We start from the raw sequence: 19,068 nt of genomic DNA on the forward strand, positions 1-19,068 counted from the left end.
TTATCGACTATTGATTATCGACGCTACATATTGATTATCGACACTACACATTGATTATCGACACTACATAATCGATTATCGACACTACATAATCGATTATCAACACTACACATTGATTATCGACACTACATATTGATTATCGACACGATGTATTGATTATGAACACTAACTATCATCCCCCTTGCGTTAATCAACATTATCTACTGGAATCATTGATAAATGCACTTCCCTTTGTTTTATTTAACCCATTCACAACAAACAACAACTGCCGTACCTTCAGAATACCCGTCATCAAAACAGAGACTCCGATCATCAAGTTAATCATCAGGCCGGTCACTCTCTGCTCCCTGGTGTGCAAAATCAAGAAAGATACTTAGCAAAAAAGTAAACTAAACGTCCCTACACAACTACACAAATGTAAAATCTTTCTTTAGAGATGAAGAAAACATCCTCACACAACTGCAAAATGTAAAATCTTTCTTTAGTAATTAAGAAAATGTCCCTACACAACTACAAAATGTAAAATCCTTCTTTAGTAATTAAGAAAACATCCCTACACAAATACAAAATGTAAAATCTTTCTTTAGTAATTAAGAAAACGTCCCTACACAACTACAAAATGTAAAATCTTTCTTCAGAGATGGTCCAAATTACCTGACACCCAGGAACTTGGGGGCCTCCCCTGGTGCTGCACACTTTGACTCCTTCTTTAAACTCATGACGTGTGTAATGGATAACACAGTGGCAGCCACGAAGAATGGCAGGCCCAGGATAGCGCAGATAATTATCAGACAGGCCACGATGAATAGGTCCAGGTGGTAGCCCTTTCCTTTCTGTTAATAGAGAGCAAAAAATACACTTTAACTTCGGTATCTGGAACACCGGAATGTCCGATTATAGAACACCGGAATGTCCGATTATAGAACACCGGAATGTCCGATTATAGAACACCGGAATGTCCGATTATAGAACACCGGAATGTCCGATTATGTCTGGACTGTTGTGTTTAGTAATACCTTGAGAATGTTTTCTTTCCTGTTGACAATGACAGCAGTGAGTTGTTGATCCATGAATGTCATAGCCAATCAAAACGCAGATTACAAAACAGAATTTCTGATTATATATGTGTGGACTGTTTACCTTGAGTTTGTTTTCCTTCCTGTTGACAATGACAGCAGTGATTTGTTGATCCATGAATATCAGGATGGTGGCTAGGAGTGCAGGGATGATGGCAGCTATGGGCAGCCACCAAGGGTTTTTGTCTATTGGATTCACAAGCCACGTTCTCTTATCACTAGTGGGCTATAAAAAACAATTGGGTGGAATTTTTATCCTACACCAGGCATTACATGTTTTAAATACCAACATTACATTAATTCAGAAGACATCCTTGGATCTAACTACAACTGTTAATCAATGTGAAATGAAGATGGTATAAAGTTCTTTAAATTCAATCCTGGTCACTTTCATGTTTTAATCTGTTTTCACGCAGATTTAAATTCATGGTCTTTATGTCCATTACACAAAATTGTCCACTGCTTTTTTATTCCATGCTTTTGGCTGACAGTAAAAATTAAACTGCAACTAAGATATGACTTTATCCAGTCATTTCCAGGCTGGCCGGTGTCTAATGTTCATTGTTTTTTGTGGTACGAACAAATCGTGCATGGACAGCAGAATGTGAACTACTGTAAAGAACAGCAAGCTGATTTATTTCCTCAAACCACAAAACGTTTACTCTATGAAGATTTTTTTCTCAAAAAAGTGTACCATTAAGGTACATGATACACCCATCTGGAGCTACATGTACATGATGCATATCGATGTCTGTGTACTAAAGGTCACCAGCTGTGATGCTGTCATTTGCAACAACATTGGAATAAAATTACAGTAATAGACCTCAAGTTCCCAGTCAATAGACCAGGTTTAATAGAGCTAGGCCTTACAGTGTGCAAGATATGATCCATACACAATCTGACACTGTATAGCCATAAATTCCCAAAATGAGGCTACAGTGACCTACATGTACTTTTGGGTCAAAGCACACCTTCCCCTGGCCCAAGATGCATCAATTGACCAAGTTTGACAGTCCTAGACCTCAGAGTGTGCAAGACGAAAAGGTGAAGATGACAAAAAGTGATCAATCTCTCATAACAAAGGATAGTCCAGGGGACACTAACCACTCTGTTAGAGTCTGTGTCCTTTAGAGATTCCACAGATTTGAGCATGCATAACCATAAGATTGGGACCTATTTTTGGGTCACGACACACATTTCCCCTCAAGATGCATCAGCTGACCAGGCTTGACAGTCCTAGGCCCCATAGTGTGAAAGATTATGACCCAGACATGAAAAAGGTAAAAATGGTCAGACAGACAGATGGCTGGAGAGGAAAGTCCATACCATAATATCGCTCATCAAAACTCAGGCCTATAATGATAGAATTCCACGGCAATGCACAAATAATCACTGTATATCTGATAGTGTAATACTGTACACATACCACAAAATATTGGAAATTTCTATTTAGTTTTTTTTTACCCTGAATTCCTGAGGAACATCTAGTTTTGGTGTCGGTATACCCAACAGGAAATCTGTCAGCACCATGATCAAAATAGCAAGCATGACGGCGAAATCATTCACAATGGCTCTCACCTAAAACAGATGACACAGAATTTATATATATTTCTTTTAAATTTGATATTAAATGAAACAATATGCCCTAGCTGTGATCAATTCCCAAGTGGTAAAGTCAGCGTTTTTTTAAGGTCTTGATTTCAAGGGCCTGGGCCTTTCCAACTGGGAAAAACAGTGACATTTGCTTGAAATTGAGAAATATTTTCCATACAAAGAAGTAGGGAGAAAACCAAAGTAGTGCATTAAGGAATAATCGGACTCTTTCTGATTGACATTTTGATACATTAAAGAGACCAAATGTTAGGTTTAGTTAGCAATTTTGAAGCATAAATTGTAATCTGTGGGCCTGTGAAGGAGATTTATTAGCAATGAGCTACCCAGCTTTGATCTGTTTTCATTGTTTGGGAATTTTAAAGCAAACATTGGGGAAAATGTCTGCTTTTTAGCATTGGGAACGGAGCCTTATTTCGGCCCCCTACAGACCCTAAAAACTCCCTGAAAGTTGATCGTAGACCTTGACCCTGGTCATATACTGTATACAGGGAAACATTCGCCCCTGTTTTATTTTCGTCTCTTTCGCCCTCATTGTAACTGGGCGAATTGAAGAGTGGGCGAAACTGTTTTCTCTCATATCTCTCTTTTAACACAACTATGTCTGGATGAATAAAAAACGGGGCAAAACTGTCTACAAGTGTAGAAAGGCAAAAATAACCTGTATACAGTATCTAAAAGGTCACCATATACATGCAATCTTCTTTCTTGTACATTGTATAGTTGAAATGTTATATCAGGACAGCATTACAAGCAAATAAGAAACAATATGCCCCTGATCTTTGTGATCTCAGACCATACAAAATGCAGAAACAAAGTCCTGTGTGGAGTAAAGGGAAGTAATTCATAAGGTTTGATTACTGTAAACAAATTCACAATAGCACATGTTGTCAATGTGGTAAGTACATACACGTTCCTTACATATAATCAATATAAATAGTAAAACTTTCATGTAAAGATTGAGTCTTCTGATCAAGTAGTCAGATTTCTGTATAAATAGTCAGATTTCTGTGTAGATAGTCAGATTTAGGTGTAAATAGTCAGATTTCTGTGTAAATAGTCAGATTTCTGTTTAAACAGTCAGATTTAGGTGTAAATAGTCAGATTTCTGTATAAATAATCAGATTTCTGTGTAGATAGTCAGATTTAGTTGTAAACAGTCAGATTTCTGTGTAGATAGTCAGATTTATGTGTAAATAGTCAGATTTAGTTGTAAATAGTCAGATTTCTGTATAAATAATCAGATTCCTGTGTAAATAATCAGATTTAGGTGTAAATAGTCAGATTTCTGTATAAATAATCAGATTCTTGTATAAATAGTCAGATTTAGTTGTAAATAGTCAGATTTCTGTGTAAATAGTACGATTTAGTTGCAAATAGTCAGATTTCTGTGTAAATAGTCAGATTTCTGTTTAAACAGTCAGATTTAGGTGTAAATAGTCAGATTTCTGTATAAATAATCAGATTTCTGTGTAGATAGTCAGATTTAGTTGTAAATAGTCAGATTTCTGTGTAGATAGTCAGATTTCTGTGTAAATAGTCAGATTTAGTTGTAAATAGTCAGATTTCTGTGTAAATAGTCAGATTCCTGTTTAAACAGTCAGATTTAGTTGTAAATAGTCAGATTTCTGTATAAATAATCAGATTTCTGTGTAAATAGTCAGATTTAGTTGTAAATACATGTAGTTATATTTCTGTATAAATAATCAGATTCCTGTGTAAATAATCAGATTTAGGTGTAAATAGTCAGATTTCTGTATAAATAATCAGATTTCTGTGTAAATAGTCAGATTTAGTTGTAAATAGTTAGATTTCTGTATAAATAATCAGATTCCTGTTTAAATAATCAGATTTAGGTGTAAATAGTCAGATTTCTGTATAAATAATCAGATTCTTGTATAAATAGTCAGATTTAGTTGTAAATAGTCAGATTTCTGTGTAAATAGTACGATTTAGTTGTAAATAGTCAGATTTCTGTGTAAATAGTCAGATTTCTGTTTAAACAGTCAGATTTAGTTGTAAATAGTCAGATTTCTGTATAAATAATCAGATTTCTGTGTAGATAGTCAGATTTAGTTGTAAATAGTCAGATTTCTGTGTAGATAGTCAGATTTCTGTGTAAATAGTCAGATTTAGTTGTAAATAGTCAGATTTCTGTGTAAATAGTCAGATTTAGTTGTAAATACATGTAGTTATATTTCTGTATAAATAATCAGATTCCTGTGTAAATAATCAGATTTAGGTGTAAATAGTCAGATTTCTGTATAAATAATCAGATTTCTGTGTAAATAGTCAGATTTAGTTGTAAATAGTCAGATTTCTGTATAAATAATCAGATTTATATATAGTCAGATTTCTGTATAAATAATCAGATTCCTGTGTAAATAGTCAGATTTAGGTGTAAATAGTCAGATTTCTGTATAAATAATCAGATTTCTGTGTAAATAGTCAGCTTTAGTTGTAAATAGTTAGATTTCTGTATAAATAATCAGATTTCTGTGTAAATAGTCAGATTTAGGTGTAAATAGTCAGATTTCTGTATAAATAATCAGATTTCTGTGTAAATAGTCAGATTTAGGTGTAAATAGTCAAATAATGACAATATTACAAGAGAACTTTAACAGATGAAAACCACAAAACTAATAGGCTTACCTGCGTGGGAAAAAATTTGCTGGTTCGCATACCCTTCAGAGCCATAGCTATGGTGAAAGTTCCCAAAAACAGAATCACAGACAAGAAGAAAACCTCTGGCTCTGTGTCACTGTGGCAATCAAAGCTCTGATCCCAGTACCCCCCACTTAACACACAGTCCTCAAGTGTCTTGTTGGCCCACCACAGAGTCATATTGACCGAGTCTGTCATATTTTCTGTAACATTACTAAGTGTTGATATAGTTGTTACACCGATCACTGTCGTGCTAGCCATTGTTGCATTTGCCATGGTATCGTTAGCCATTGTTGCATTTGCCATGGTATCGTTAGCCAGTGAGCTGTTGTCATCTAGGAAAGGAGGCCGACATATTCCCTGGCACCAGCCTGGTCGGTGTTCGATTGGGAAGTGGATGGGGTGACTCAGCGTCACACTCGCCAGCTTAGCGAAGGCTTCCTTGATGAAGATTAGGGAGATGAGAAGAGCAAAGCTTTCCTCGGTGAAGCGGGTGATATACTGTACCCATGCAGACAAGTCCAAAATCACCATGGTGATAAGGAATCCCCCCGTCCACAAACCAATCCATAGGCGGAACTCCAGATAGTCCCATTTATTGTCACTGGAAAACAATTCGAATACATGTACTGGAACATATTAAAGTTTCCCCCCTCCCCCTATCTTATCAATATTCTCATAGAAACACCCATTTAACAGTAATCAGCAACATGCATTTAAATCTTAAAACCTTTCATTCAAATTCTTCAGAAATGAACAAAAAAAATTACTTTTAAACATTCAGAACTATATTTGAAAATATATTCATTGAATACTGTAACTGTACCACACTATATTTACAGAAAGAAGTAGGAATCTTACTCGCAGAACTGGTACAGGATTGTTTCAAACACGAGAACTGGACCAGTACTGCCCAATATGGTGAGGGGTTGTCCAGACAACAAGGCGTACAATATCCCACATATTGAAGCTGCTAAAATGCTCTCAAACACAGCCTATCAAAGGAAATCAATCTAAATGTGTACATATGAAATACATCAGATTGCTTTCTTTCTTGCATAGGAATTGGAAATGAATACAAGACTGATCATTTTCACCTATTTCGCATGTGTCAAAATTATAAACAAAAAATATATGGGAAACTTATATATCAAGACTTTTCGTACATTTATTAAAACTTGAATTTAGAGCATCAATGAAAGTGAGGGAAAGTTTTCATCATTTGTGTTAATATTCAGCCACTCCCTTGCCCGACTACATGTACATGTAAAATTGATTGTTGACCTTTAAATCCCATCACTGTAAATATATACACATACATGTAAAGACAAATACATGAGTAATAATAACTCTGGACCTAATCACCTCCCCCAACAAACTGACACTACACTGTATTTACACCTAGAACTGATATATGAATGTATACATAATCAATCAGATTTTGTTTATTTTCCTTCGTCTGGAAAACCATGATTGATATCGATGTTCCTAACTGTATTTTCCAAAGCAACGAGTACGATATAGGTCTTCCATACAATACAGTATTGTAATGAGCATCTTCAGCTAACTCACTTTATAAAAGTCTGTAGACATTAGAATAAGATGAAGGAAAACAAATACATTCATGAAGGAATGAATGAAGAGATACTGAAAGAGAGTGACTACAATATTCTCTGATTAAAATAAGCATGTATACTAAATAATAAAGAAATACAAGATATCATTTCTTTTCCTTTCGCGTAAAACAGATTTTGGAAAATATTTCTCTTGTTTTAAAAAAGGAGAATTTCAATCCTTCTAGAGAATAGTACATTTTTTTTTCAAATGAAATTTTACTCACAGTCAGAGATTAATTTCATATTAATCTCCATAAAAGATATAATGAAGTGCAGCTCTAGAAACCTGAGACTAGCATGCTGTGAATCTGATACTACTTCAACAGATAACATCCTGTTTATCTATCTACCACCATCTTACCAAACGACACATCAAACACTACATTGCTGTGGGTATAGTCAAAATTAGTTAATGATGACAGCAGAAAAATAGAGATAAGCATTATCTATATAACACACAGGCCAAAAATCTATCACAACAAAATCATAATATCATTAGAAGCAGGTCAAAATCATTTGAAATTTTGTATACATACAACAAAAAATAGGGGTATGATTTTAATTCTCAAAACTCTGCACTGAAATCAATCTATCCAGTGAAATTGACAACAAACCTAAACTATAAAGAAATCTATCAAGATATAGCTGACTAAATCATTACTCTGAAGCTAACTGAATCACACAGCTAAATATAACAAACTTAAAAGAGAGTGTTTATGGTGTTACATAATTATATGAATGTTGTATAAATTCATAGGAAATAGATGTACACAACAGAATGGATGTACTTGGACATGTTGTACAGTATAGGAGGAGCACGTACCATGTATCCTCCCGTGGCGTCGTTTAACAGACCTCCAAATGTTATGACAGGAGTTAAACAGGCAAAGTACAGAAAGACGAAAGATGCCAGACACTGAACGTGTGCAGCATCCTTAAAATCACTGACATAAAACGGGACTTTCCTCTTTATGTCATCTAGTAATCCTCCACACAACCTGTAATTCACCTAAATGTTATTGCAAATACCCACAAAGACGATACTCTTTTGGACATTTTTTTGCACTGGAACAATGGAAGATTCAGACACACAACCTTCACTTCCTGTACTTCCTAACTACATACCTTCTAGTTCTCACACTTCCTGTCCTCAATACATACCTTCCAGTTCTCACTACATACCTTCCAATTATCACACTTCCTATTCTCACTACATACCTTCCAGTTCTCACTACATACCTTCCAGTTCTCACAAGAGCCCCATCCACATGGTCTGACTCCTCCTCTACAACCTCCGAGTCTCCCCCCTCAGTTTTAGGGGGAGGAGTGTAGTAGTTGTTCTTCCTGCTCTCCTGAGAGGGGATCTGTTTGGGGGGTTCTATTCTAATACTGGGGTCCCACTCTCCAGGAGGGAGAACTGTGACTTGATCCAGGAACTCGTCAATCCCGGCCAGCAGGTCATCTCTGTTGTGAGCGTGATACGCTACATCATGGAACACCTGTATTGTAGAAGCAAATGAGTAAAAATGAATTATTAACACTTTTTAGAATCTGCGAGGGTAGTGTCTCATGATTTGATACAGATATTGCTTTTAATTAGGAATCTACAGTAAAAGATTTGATTTTGAGGTGGATCCAATATACATATCCTGTTTTTGACAAAGAAGTGGATCTAAATGTGAATTTTTTTGACAAGGTTTAGGCAGATTTTTTTCTTCCAACACATAAGACATCACTACAGAAAACAAACCTCATCTGACATAAGTGTGGCTATAGACCGTCCTATCTCGTGGAACTTGCTCTGGTTTCCCATGGGACCCAGTAACACAAACACAAACTTGGTTGGCACAGGAACCTCCGTCAAATCCCTCAGGATGATTGGATGTAATAGTCGGACAAAGGCGACCACGGGGTGATTCAAAAAGTCCACCTCACCCACCAGAATGTTGGCCGCCTCTGCCCCTGGCGGAATTTTCTTCATAAAGTGCAGACTCTATAACAATTGCGAAAATTCTGAATCAAAATATGTTATTTGGCATAACTTAGTCTACAGTTTGTAGCTGCATCTTCATAAATATTCAATGTTTTAAAATTGTATTACTTATGTTAGATATTTTGCTATTCGAATGATATAAATCTAGATGTGTCAGATCATAAAAACCTGGTCTATACACATAATGTAATACTCATTCAATAGTTTTCACTTCTACTAACAGAATACAAATATAGTATTAGTGAATTAGGTAACTTGAAAAGAAGTAGTATTATTTATTTTAAAAAATTGCAATCACACGTATAACATTCATATATATTACCAGCAATTTAAAATGTCACTTAATAAAATAAATAAATATGGATTTAATAATAATAATAAAAATTATCATAAATAAACCATTTCTAAATATACCTATATGTAAATAAGGCTGAAACATAACAACAATGAACTAGGATAAAACTAAACCTTTAAGGAAGAAATATACGCTGACAAAATCTTCATTTAATTTGATGAAGAATTTCTCAACAAAACAATTTTACTGACATCCCAATATGCACTTTCTAAACTTTTTTATGTGGATCTATAATTTTACATAAAAGCAATCTACAGCCGTTTTAATTAAAAGAAGCCAGTCATGAATTAAACTGATTTTAGTACATTTGTAAATTTCCTTTAAGTTAAAGATATCGTGTCTGCCAAATTGATAATTTCCAAATACATGTCTAAAAACCTTTCTATTTAAAAGATAACATTTACAAATAATAAAAAATAATTAATGTGCATACAAATGACTGATATGTGATATAAATGTGCACAGAAGGAAAAATCATATATAGAAATATATATAATATATCCATGTATAATATATGTATAATAATTTTGTCCTAAGAAGTATATTGTCATTAAAATAATAGCCTTTGAAGAGAAAAGCTCAATATAAACTTCCATAAATACATTTTCAAAATCATATTTCAAAACATTTACAAGTCAGTAGAACTGATTTTATTTGAGATCAATTTCTGAGTAAAATTAACTTTCTTCTTTTGGTCATGTTTTATTCATCAGAAGAGGCTATTCATAAGCTATGTGGAGACTCTGAGGGGGTGGGGGGGGGGGGGGGGGGGGGCATTTCTCAAACTCAGTGGTTAATACACCGACATATCCAAACAAGAATCCCATCAACAAGGGAGATTACTAGGGTCTAATACTGTACAGTCATCCAACCCCTTAATACAGGATAACATATTTTTTTCATTAACAGCTGTTACAATTATAAAAAATATTATTACAAGCAATCAGACTACACTAAATGTCTTAGAATTACAAGTACAGTTCTGCAAATAGTAAGCACAAAATAAATCACTGGTAAATCAGACATTGATGTCACGGAGTGTACATCAGTAAATCAGACACTGATGTCACGGAGCAGTCCATCAGTAAATCAGACATTGATGTCACGGAGTGTACATCAGTAAATCAGACATTGATGTCACGGAGTGTACATCAGTAAATCAGACATTGATGTCACGGAGCAGTCCATCAGTAAATCAGACATTGATGTCATGGAGTGTACATCAGTAAATCAGACATTGATGTCATGGAGTGTACATCAGTAAATCAGACATTGATGTCACGGAGTGTACATCAGTAAATCAGACATTGATGTCACGGAGTGTATATCAGTAAATCAGACATTGATGTCACGGTGCAGTACATCAGTAAATCAGACATTGATGTCACGGAGTGTACATCAGTAAATCAGACATTGATGTCATGGAGCAGTCCATTAGTAAATCAGACACTGATATCACGGAGCAGTCCACAGATATTTCATTAATCTAACAGCTGAGTGCAACTCATTACAAGTCATCAAAAATCTAAACTGGACAGTCTGTCCAACAGTTATATGTTGGTCAATTTCTAAAATACATTTTAGTGGGGTGGGGGTGGGGGGGGGGGGGGGGGGGGGGGGGGACTTTATACTTTTCGTAGTAAGGAGTAGACAACTCTGTGCTTGTGTACTGTATTTGACCCTATCAATTTCCTTTGTTGATGGTATTCTTCTTAAAAACAGATAAGGATTTCAACAGAAAGTGCCTGATAGGGTCAAAAGGTATCTTTCTTCCTTAAAAGTTTATTTGCTATTTAAACAGAGATGCACTGAAATAAAATTAAAAAAGGTGAAATATCTATAATTACAGGAACAGTTTATCAGAATTAAAAGTAAAATTTTCATAAGAGATATGTCAAAATTATGGGGAGAAAATTAAAGAAATCTGATTACACACAGTGTGTCAGAAATGCATAAACAGTTCTGCAAATAGTAAGCAAGCTTGAATGAAATGCTGCTGTTGGTAGAGTTTTTAAAATATACATGAACTGACAGTTTTAGCACAATCTCACGTGTCCATTAACTGCCAGGACCCCAATTTGATTCTGTACTTTCAGAAATAAACGCATGCTTTTGCATACAAATAAAAATAAAGCCATATGCTCTTTGCATTTAGTGTCAACCAAGTACCAGTGAAACTGATGATAAAATGTTACAATATCTGCTATTTCATGTTCTCATGGGTTAGTAATCTGCAAAGTCATGTTCATGAGAGTTAAATAAACCTGCAAGGTTAATTCATTGAAGGTTACCAAGGTAACCAAACGTCATGACCTAGCCCTCCACTACAATGTAATCTAACTCATGCAATAGTGTTACAGATACTCATACAGGTCAGTAACACTGCAGTTGTCTTTCTTTTCTCCCTTTCTTTCCCACTACTTAAAAAAAAATTGATTTAATTTTCCAGTACATTTTAAATGTGAATATAAATTTAGCAACACTTCACAAATAAATAAAATTTACTATTCATCACATCCTAAAAAATACATGCTCTGTTAAATCTATCAACGACATGAGCAGACAAATCAAGGGATGAAAATGAAAGACAAATCATGCTTCTGAGTTCTGAGGAGCTCTAGTTTATAAAAATGGTTCTGTGTAACATTTTGGTACTGGTTATGTAGCTACACTTAGGCATGCAGAATGCTAAGTAGCCACAGCTGACGAGAAAACAGCATTAGGCCCATAAGAAGTACTCTGTATATGATATATAACAACAGAGCAAGAATTTATATTCAGAGATTATTTCAATATGTAGTAATTTTTATGTTTTATCATTTTGTTTCTCACACAGATATACAATTCCAATAACAGAAATATTGTCATGAATCTTCTTTTTGTTTTTTGGTCTCTCTCTCTTAGATGTCTATAAGCTTTACATGCAGAATTCCAAAATACTAACCCAGGTAAACATTTAGTAAAACATTTCTTATTCTTCCTACGGGCCTAACTAGTTCTTCATTTTCATTTCTTTTTTAGCATAAAATGGCATAACCATGAGATGACATACTAGGATGAATACAGATGAACTAATTCAGCTAACAATGGTAAAATATACAACAAATTCATTACAGATGTGGATTTGATGTAAAATCAAGCTCTCTTACATGACTGCTCATGTGGCTCAAGTCCTGAAAGTTTACACACACACACAGTGAACCTTCTCATCATATCTATACAATTTACTTATATAATGTTCAGCTAAACATTTCAAAAACAAAACTAAATAAATCTAAAAATAATAATTGGAGTTTTAATGTTTTCAACTTATCCTAATAAGTCTCTCAAAATGACCATTTCATTTTCTTCCGCACATCATAGGGGAAAATCTGAATTTTTTTCCATCTTTTATATACATATGATAAATAAAGAGAAAAAGTGAAAAGAGTGCAACAATACACAGACAATTTTCTCCAAAGAATTGATCCGACTAACGAGAAAGGCCCTAAAACAGGACTTAACAGTCATCATTCCGGGACGATAGAAAGACTTAAAAGTACGGGATATACTGTGCACTCCAACAAAAAAAATTACAATAGAGTAACGCATATATGCATAACATATAGAAGAGCTGAGGTTTTTTTTCCCCAAAATAATTTAGACATTCAGACAGGTATGGACGTTTTGTTGAAGATAAAGGCATGCTGTACAATATTTTTCCATAAAGAAAGGATGGAAAAATCCAAATTACACTGCATATACTTGTATATCACTAACAACTCCACTTTAAAACCGTCAAATCATTCAGTAAATGGAAATGATGACAGTCCATAATAGTTGGAATTCTAGGAATGAAGGGAAATTTTCCTGTATACTAGACACAATTTTCTGCGTCTTTCTTCTCATCTCATGACAAAATTTCAAAGTAGTGACAGCAGACAAGATAAAATTTGAAAACAGTGGCTAACACCGGACAAGAGATTCAATAAAGTACGGAAAAATCATTTCACTCGCAGTGTTACAATATATATTGATAGAGCAGGAACAAGACTGGAATGTTTTTGTATCGATTAAAGAAAACAGACTGATGACAGTTATCAGGTGCTCTGTACAGATGTCTTGAGATGTGTGCTGCTATAACAGTTAATGTGACCCATATACAACAAAAATTCTGGTGGGAGAAGACGTGTAATGAAAAGGGAAATAACTCTCACAATATCTAAACCTCAATTGTAATGTTAAACTGTGGATACCGAGTTGTAAAATTGCCAGTGACAATACAAACAGCTTCTATCTTATCTACTTACCCTTACACCCTAAACAGTTTTGGAAATGCAATAGAAAATTTTATTATTTGGTCCACATTCTAAAAACCCACAGAATAAAAGTTCAATAATCAGCAAAGAACAACCATATCTTGACATGATCAGTGTTAGAAAATATACATGTATCATTATTAAAATTGTATTTTTATTGTTTACGATTAAATTATGTCTTTAAGAGTACTAAGCATACTACAGGGTTTCATGCTCTAGGTGTTATAATCTGTCAGTATCTACACAACAAAGCAAACAGAATTTAGAGATTACTCTCAACACAACAAAAAAACTTCATCTAGAGTTTTCGGTGTATATTTGTAAATTTTAGAGTGTTATACAACAAACCTAAGCAAACTAATAGGTGACTGTTATGGAACACTTCAAGAATAGAGTTTTATTCCCACAAATGTTAAATTTGTGATGTTAATACTGATATGAATCTCTGTAACCAAGGAGATACATAAACTCACAGTAAGCTTGGACACCCCACATAACTCTGCCCTAACAACCTACCGCCACTTTATAAAGGGGCCGTAACTTTAACTAAAAATTTAACAGAAACTCATCAGAACATGACAAACATTTCACTTATATATATACTTATAACCAAGGATATTGGAATGCAAGAGGAAGTTGCTTAAGCACAACATATATTTAAGTTTAGACTTTATTCTCCAAAAGGATCTTAATACACATAAATCTTCAACACGTCACATTCTAAGATTGGGAAGCTTTACACGAAACACCTTTACAAATGGTCAACAGGATAAAAATGTTTCTATCATTTCTGCCGGACTCTTCTATTGATCCTAATACAGAACAAAGTTTGCCTCTGTGTATACAGAATCATCTAGCTTCATTAGCATCTCAAAAAGAAAAAAAAACCAAAAAACTAAAAAAAAAAAAAAAACTAAAAATCATTGCTCTTTGCAAGGGAGACAAAATGTTTGAAGATTGCAGGTAGTTTGTTATATTTAATTTCTAAAGTATTTACAGAGAATTCTCTTACCAAATAAAAGTTGTAAAATAATTTTTGAACTTTGAATTTATCCCCTGTGTGATCTAACCTTGTGAGAGGAGTCCCGAGTTAACAGGTCATTGCTGCTCTGATTGGCTGATAAGCTCCCTGCATATGTTGTGTGGTGATCCAGTCGACTGGGTATACTCTGTTTGTCTGGAGCATGGAAATTTGGAGAACTTTTGGCACTTTTGAATCTGTTCTTTAGAGCCTGTGTAGGGTTGTCTGGGTCCTCAGCTACATGTACATACAAATATGAAAAACTAGGGTATCCAAAGAATTTTTACAGGTCAAAACCACTCATATATGGCCTCATTGTTGGAACGCACGGGTTTTCTCTCCATTACACTGCATTGAATGCAGTTTAACAGAGAGAAAAACCAAGGGTTCTGACGATGATACAGCCTATTACATGTTCATAATTTAATTCCATTTGTAAGACAATTTGATTGGTTCATTTGACTTCATCAATGTTTTTTGTTCTGTATACACTGAGATGATGTGCCATATGAAATTCTGGGAATGACATCACAATGCATTTTGCTCCAATGTTTCTGTTTTGTTGACACAGCAATATTACTCCATGTCATTTAAAATTAAATCATACTTTATAACTATTTGTCAAATTACATCGAATACTTTAAAATAAATTACAAAGCATAACTATCAGTATTCCGACTTATTTTATATCCTATAAAATGTGTAGAAATTGATTTCATTCCTTAAATAACAGCAAATAGAGACACATGATTTTGATCTTGGAATAATCAATGAAATTTTTTCTATTTGCATATTCTTGTTTCACAATGTCACTATCTTGTATCTACATGTATATATTTACATGTCAAGCTCAACACACCGCCTTAGTGTACTTGATTATGAAATGAAAGAATCACCTTGATACAACCACTACCTACTCCAGCATGCTAGAGGTTCACTGCGAGATACTTTTGAATTGGCGCTGCTTAACGAGGTATATAAGGAACGTTAACCGAGGCTCTTGTTGGAGTACATCTCTACTGTGCACCGACTTTTATCCATTTTGTTATTTCACAGATAGACAAAGTGACTACCACAGCAATATTTCAAGTGAGTCATTAACATTTATACCTCACAAATGAACAAGGTGATGAAGTGGCAACAACAAATAGTCACAAGAAAGGAGGGGGGGGGGGTGCACAATATTTGTGGTTATCTCTGGCACACAAATGAAATGAGGTTTACAGCATAAAAAGGCCAGTGTATATCAACAATGCAGATTTAAGGTTTTATTTTACCATGTTTATGAAGAGCCTTTGGCTCAGAACTTTTCCTGCCGATTTCCGCAAATGATCGGATAAGTGGGAGATGTATTTTGCTGCCTCCATTTTCGTCCAATCTCTGGGGCTTTTTCTGGTTCTGATGTCGATGTCGGATCAGCATAGTTTCTATAAATTTTTCCTTCAAGTTCTCCTCCAACTGTTTGCTGGCAACCATTGTGTCTACCACCAACTCTGTTAAACGTACCCCAATATTATAAATCACATCCTGAAGGACACAGAAAAGATTTTTATAAACTGTACATCTCAATCTCAGCTCCTCTATCCGCTCCTCGTATGGCGACAACATAAAAGTAAAGGAGTGGATCGAGGAGCTGATTTTAATCAGATTGCTGCACACCTAAAAATCTATCCTGGTGACCCTTTCAATATCAAGATTACCCAATAATACATTAAAGTTTGAAGATATGAATACCTGATTTTACCTTTTGTGACAAATCAGCACCCCAATACAACACTTCAGGTAGCTCCACTCCCAAGTGGCTTATCAATATCAATTTATGGTTCAAAGTAGAAAAACTGCATTAATTTCCAATTGATATAGTTTAATTTAATTAATAAGCAAAGAAAATTTGGTGGAGGCTTTACATTGCCTTTCATGGCACGGACATATCAACATCTACAGAAACTTAACCAGACTGCACAACCTGACAACCTGTCTAACTTGATACAAAACTTGTCTTCCAGAGCATTAGACAGGTTGTACTGTATCGATAAAACTTACAGCTTTACTGCTTTGGTTGTCTTTCTAATGTCATCAATAATTGGAATGTGACCCTCGAAGTTTATTTTATAGTGATTAGATGGGCAGCACCAATATAAACGATCCCCAATGAAACAGAATTTGTTACAAGACCCTTCCGTACAGATGTCCTGGATGAATACAGTGCATATACACTGTAATTGATTATTAAAATACTTCTAATTTGTCAATTATCACATTCACCAAACTACCGATAATGGACTACAAACTAAACACAATCCAAACTAAGCACAAGTGCAGCAAAAATCCTCTACTAGGCCATCATTAAAAAAATTTTGTTTGATGTACTCCGACCCACATTTTTCAAGTTGGGTAGGTAGGTCGGTATTTTTTTTTTTTTTTGAATGTCATGGAAATCAGATTTACAAATTTACTGATGTTTTCATTAAACACATAACGCTGCCAGACAGAATAGAGTTTAGAACATTCATTTTGTACACATTGTATATTATACACGTAAATCTTCCAATGTCTTCTGAAATTTTCTCAGGACGTTTTGTATTCGTCATGGATGAGGACCTCTACCAGTAAATTAACACCCCTTTTTATTACCACCGATTGATTCTTCTATTTGTGGTTCGACATTCATAATAGTAATCACTTAAACACATAAATGTGATCCATGAATATCCAAGTGAATTACATGATGATGGCAATTTACAATCAGTTTTAATATTGCCCAATATAATTTTAATGCCGACTTCTCCGCATCGTTCAGTTTGTTGTGACGATCATGTTCCATTCGTTTGTCTCAGTTTAAGAGTTCATATAGATAAGTGTTTGAAAAGTTCCCAGATTAAGAAATGGTCATTATCAAAGTGAAAGTAGAACCGAAAGATGTCCAAAGAACATTTTGATACAGTGTAACAAAAATTCTGTAAAACAACTAGTCCAAAAAAATGGCATCAAGTTTAAAACTAATTCGAAGAATGTCTACTTTCCAAGGAGCAAAAAAAAAAAAAAAAAAATTAAAAATTTTCAAAGTGTGGAAAAAACGATTGGGTCGGGGCAAATTTCACGGGTCGGTCGGAGTACATCAAACAAATAAATTTTTATTTTAAGCCCCAAGTATTTCATTTTCATCTATTTTCTTCAGGCCATATTTCACTATTCAAATTTTTATAAATCATCCAATGAAAATTTTTCTGATGTACATTAGAACCAATCAAAAACAAACCTACCGACTAGGGATGGTAAGTCATACGGTTCTATATCAAACATCACTGTTCCATTAAGGATGTTACACCTAAGTTCAAACAGAGAATGGAGGGACAGCGTGGCCACATGTGGCTTGGACCACCTCTCTCCACCTTCCTCCACATCCTCCTCAAACTTAATCCACCTGAAATCAAGAATAAGATAAATTTAAGACAAAATTCAATTTCCTCAGAATGATATATCAGGTACTTTAAATGTGACAAACAAGATGCATTTGTGAAACATTGATAACCCCACATGGCCAAACTGCAAGGTCAAGAGGTCAAACACATATGGTACAAAGAGAGAGGTCTTGTCACAAGGAATACACATGTGACATATAAAAGCCCTAGCAGTAACTGTTCAAAAGTTATGGTTAAAGTTAAAAGTTTTTCAAAAATAGGTCAAACTCCAAGGTCATGAGGTAAAAAATTTTTTCTTTTTGCTACCCAACAAAAGATCTTGACAAAAGGAACGCACATGCGAAACATGAAAGCCCTATCACTAACCATTCAAAAGTTATGACCAAGGTTAAAGTATTTGCGGACAAACATATAGACAGCTAGAACAAAATCTATATGCCGTGAATCTCTGATTATGGGGACATAAAAATGAACATGAAAATGTGATAACAGACAATGCAATGAAAGTGAATATACATTTTCGATGAATCATTAAAAAATTTGAAAATTCATGAGGGTATAAACGGCAATGCTTCAAACTGGCTTATAAAGCATATTAGCACTTGATGAAAATTATGCGAATTTGAAGCCTTGCATTTCATACCCTTATGTATTTATTTCTTATTTTCACATTCTGGTTTTGCTTCTGTCTGAATTCCTAGCTGTTAAAATAGATGAACTATATTTATCTGTATTCATATCTACACTGTTCACAACTACAGCACATCCATGAGGAAGTGACTATCATAACAAATTGTAAAGATATCGAAGGCAAAAACATTGGAAATGTAAATATATGATTATATATATAGACATTTAGATTTCTAATCTCATTGAAAATGTATCCATTCAAGGCTAGTGATATCTAATAAATACACTTAATTTTTGAAAAAACATGAGGGCATGAACTGTGACACTTTAAGCCTGAATACTTCACGACACGTGTTAGCATTAGTGTTAACATCGGACACTC

At 34.5% G+C, this 19,068-nt stretch overlaps 1 protein-coding gene across 8 annotated transcripts in view; it reads right to left on the reverse strand.

Annotated features, from left to right (window-relative positions):
- LOC125682295 (sodium bicarbonate cotransporter 3-like) overlaps positions 1 to 19,068 on the reverse strand; it is a 54,901-nt gene that overhangs the window by 8,472 nt on the left and 27,361 nt on the right. For 5 of the 8 annotated variants that reach the window (XM_056156049.1, XM_056156047.1, XM_056156050.1 and 2 more), the window contains 13 exons: positions 17,898 to 18,058; positions 15,912 to 16,127; positions 14,684 to 14,871; positions 12,465 to 12,488; positions 8,718 to 8,960; positions 8,207 to 8,466; positions 7,791 to 7,965; positions 6,213 to 6,346; positions 5,340 to 5,955; positions 2,541 to 2,654; positions 1,141 to 1,302; positions 655 to 833; positions 275 to 347 (listed from right to left, as the gene is read on the reverse strand). In XM_056156049.1, coding sequence (XP_056012024.1) covers positions 275 to 347; positions 655 to 833; positions 1,141 to 1,302; positions 2,541 to 2,654; positions 5,340 to 5,955; positions 6,213 to 6,346; positions 7,791 to 7,965; positions 8,207 to 8,466; positions 8,718 to 8,960; positions 12,465 to 12,488; positions 14,684 to 14,871; positions 15,912 to 16,127; positions 17,898 to 18,058 — 2,545 coding nt within the window. The remainder of the gene's footprint in view (positions 1 to 274; positions 348 to 654; positions 834 to 1,140; positions 1,303 to 2,540; positions 2,655 to 5,339; positions 5,956 to 6,212; positions 6,347 to 7,790; positions 7,966 to 8,206; positions 8,467 to 8,717; positions 8,961 to 12,464; positions 12,489 to 14,683; positions 14,872 to 15,911; positions 16,128 to 17,897; positions 18,059 to 19,068) is intronic. The other 3 variants (XM_056156054.1, XM_056156053.1, XM_056156052.1) reach the window with 1 other exon arrangement.

This window comes from Ostrea edulis, chromosome 2, assembly GCF_947568905.1.
Source record: "Ostrea edulis chromosome 2, xbOstEdul1.1, whole genome shotgun sequence".
In the NCBI taxonomy this organism is placed as follows: Eukaryota; Metazoa; Mollusca; class Bivalvia; order Ostreida; family Ostreidae; genus Ostrea; species Ostrea edulis.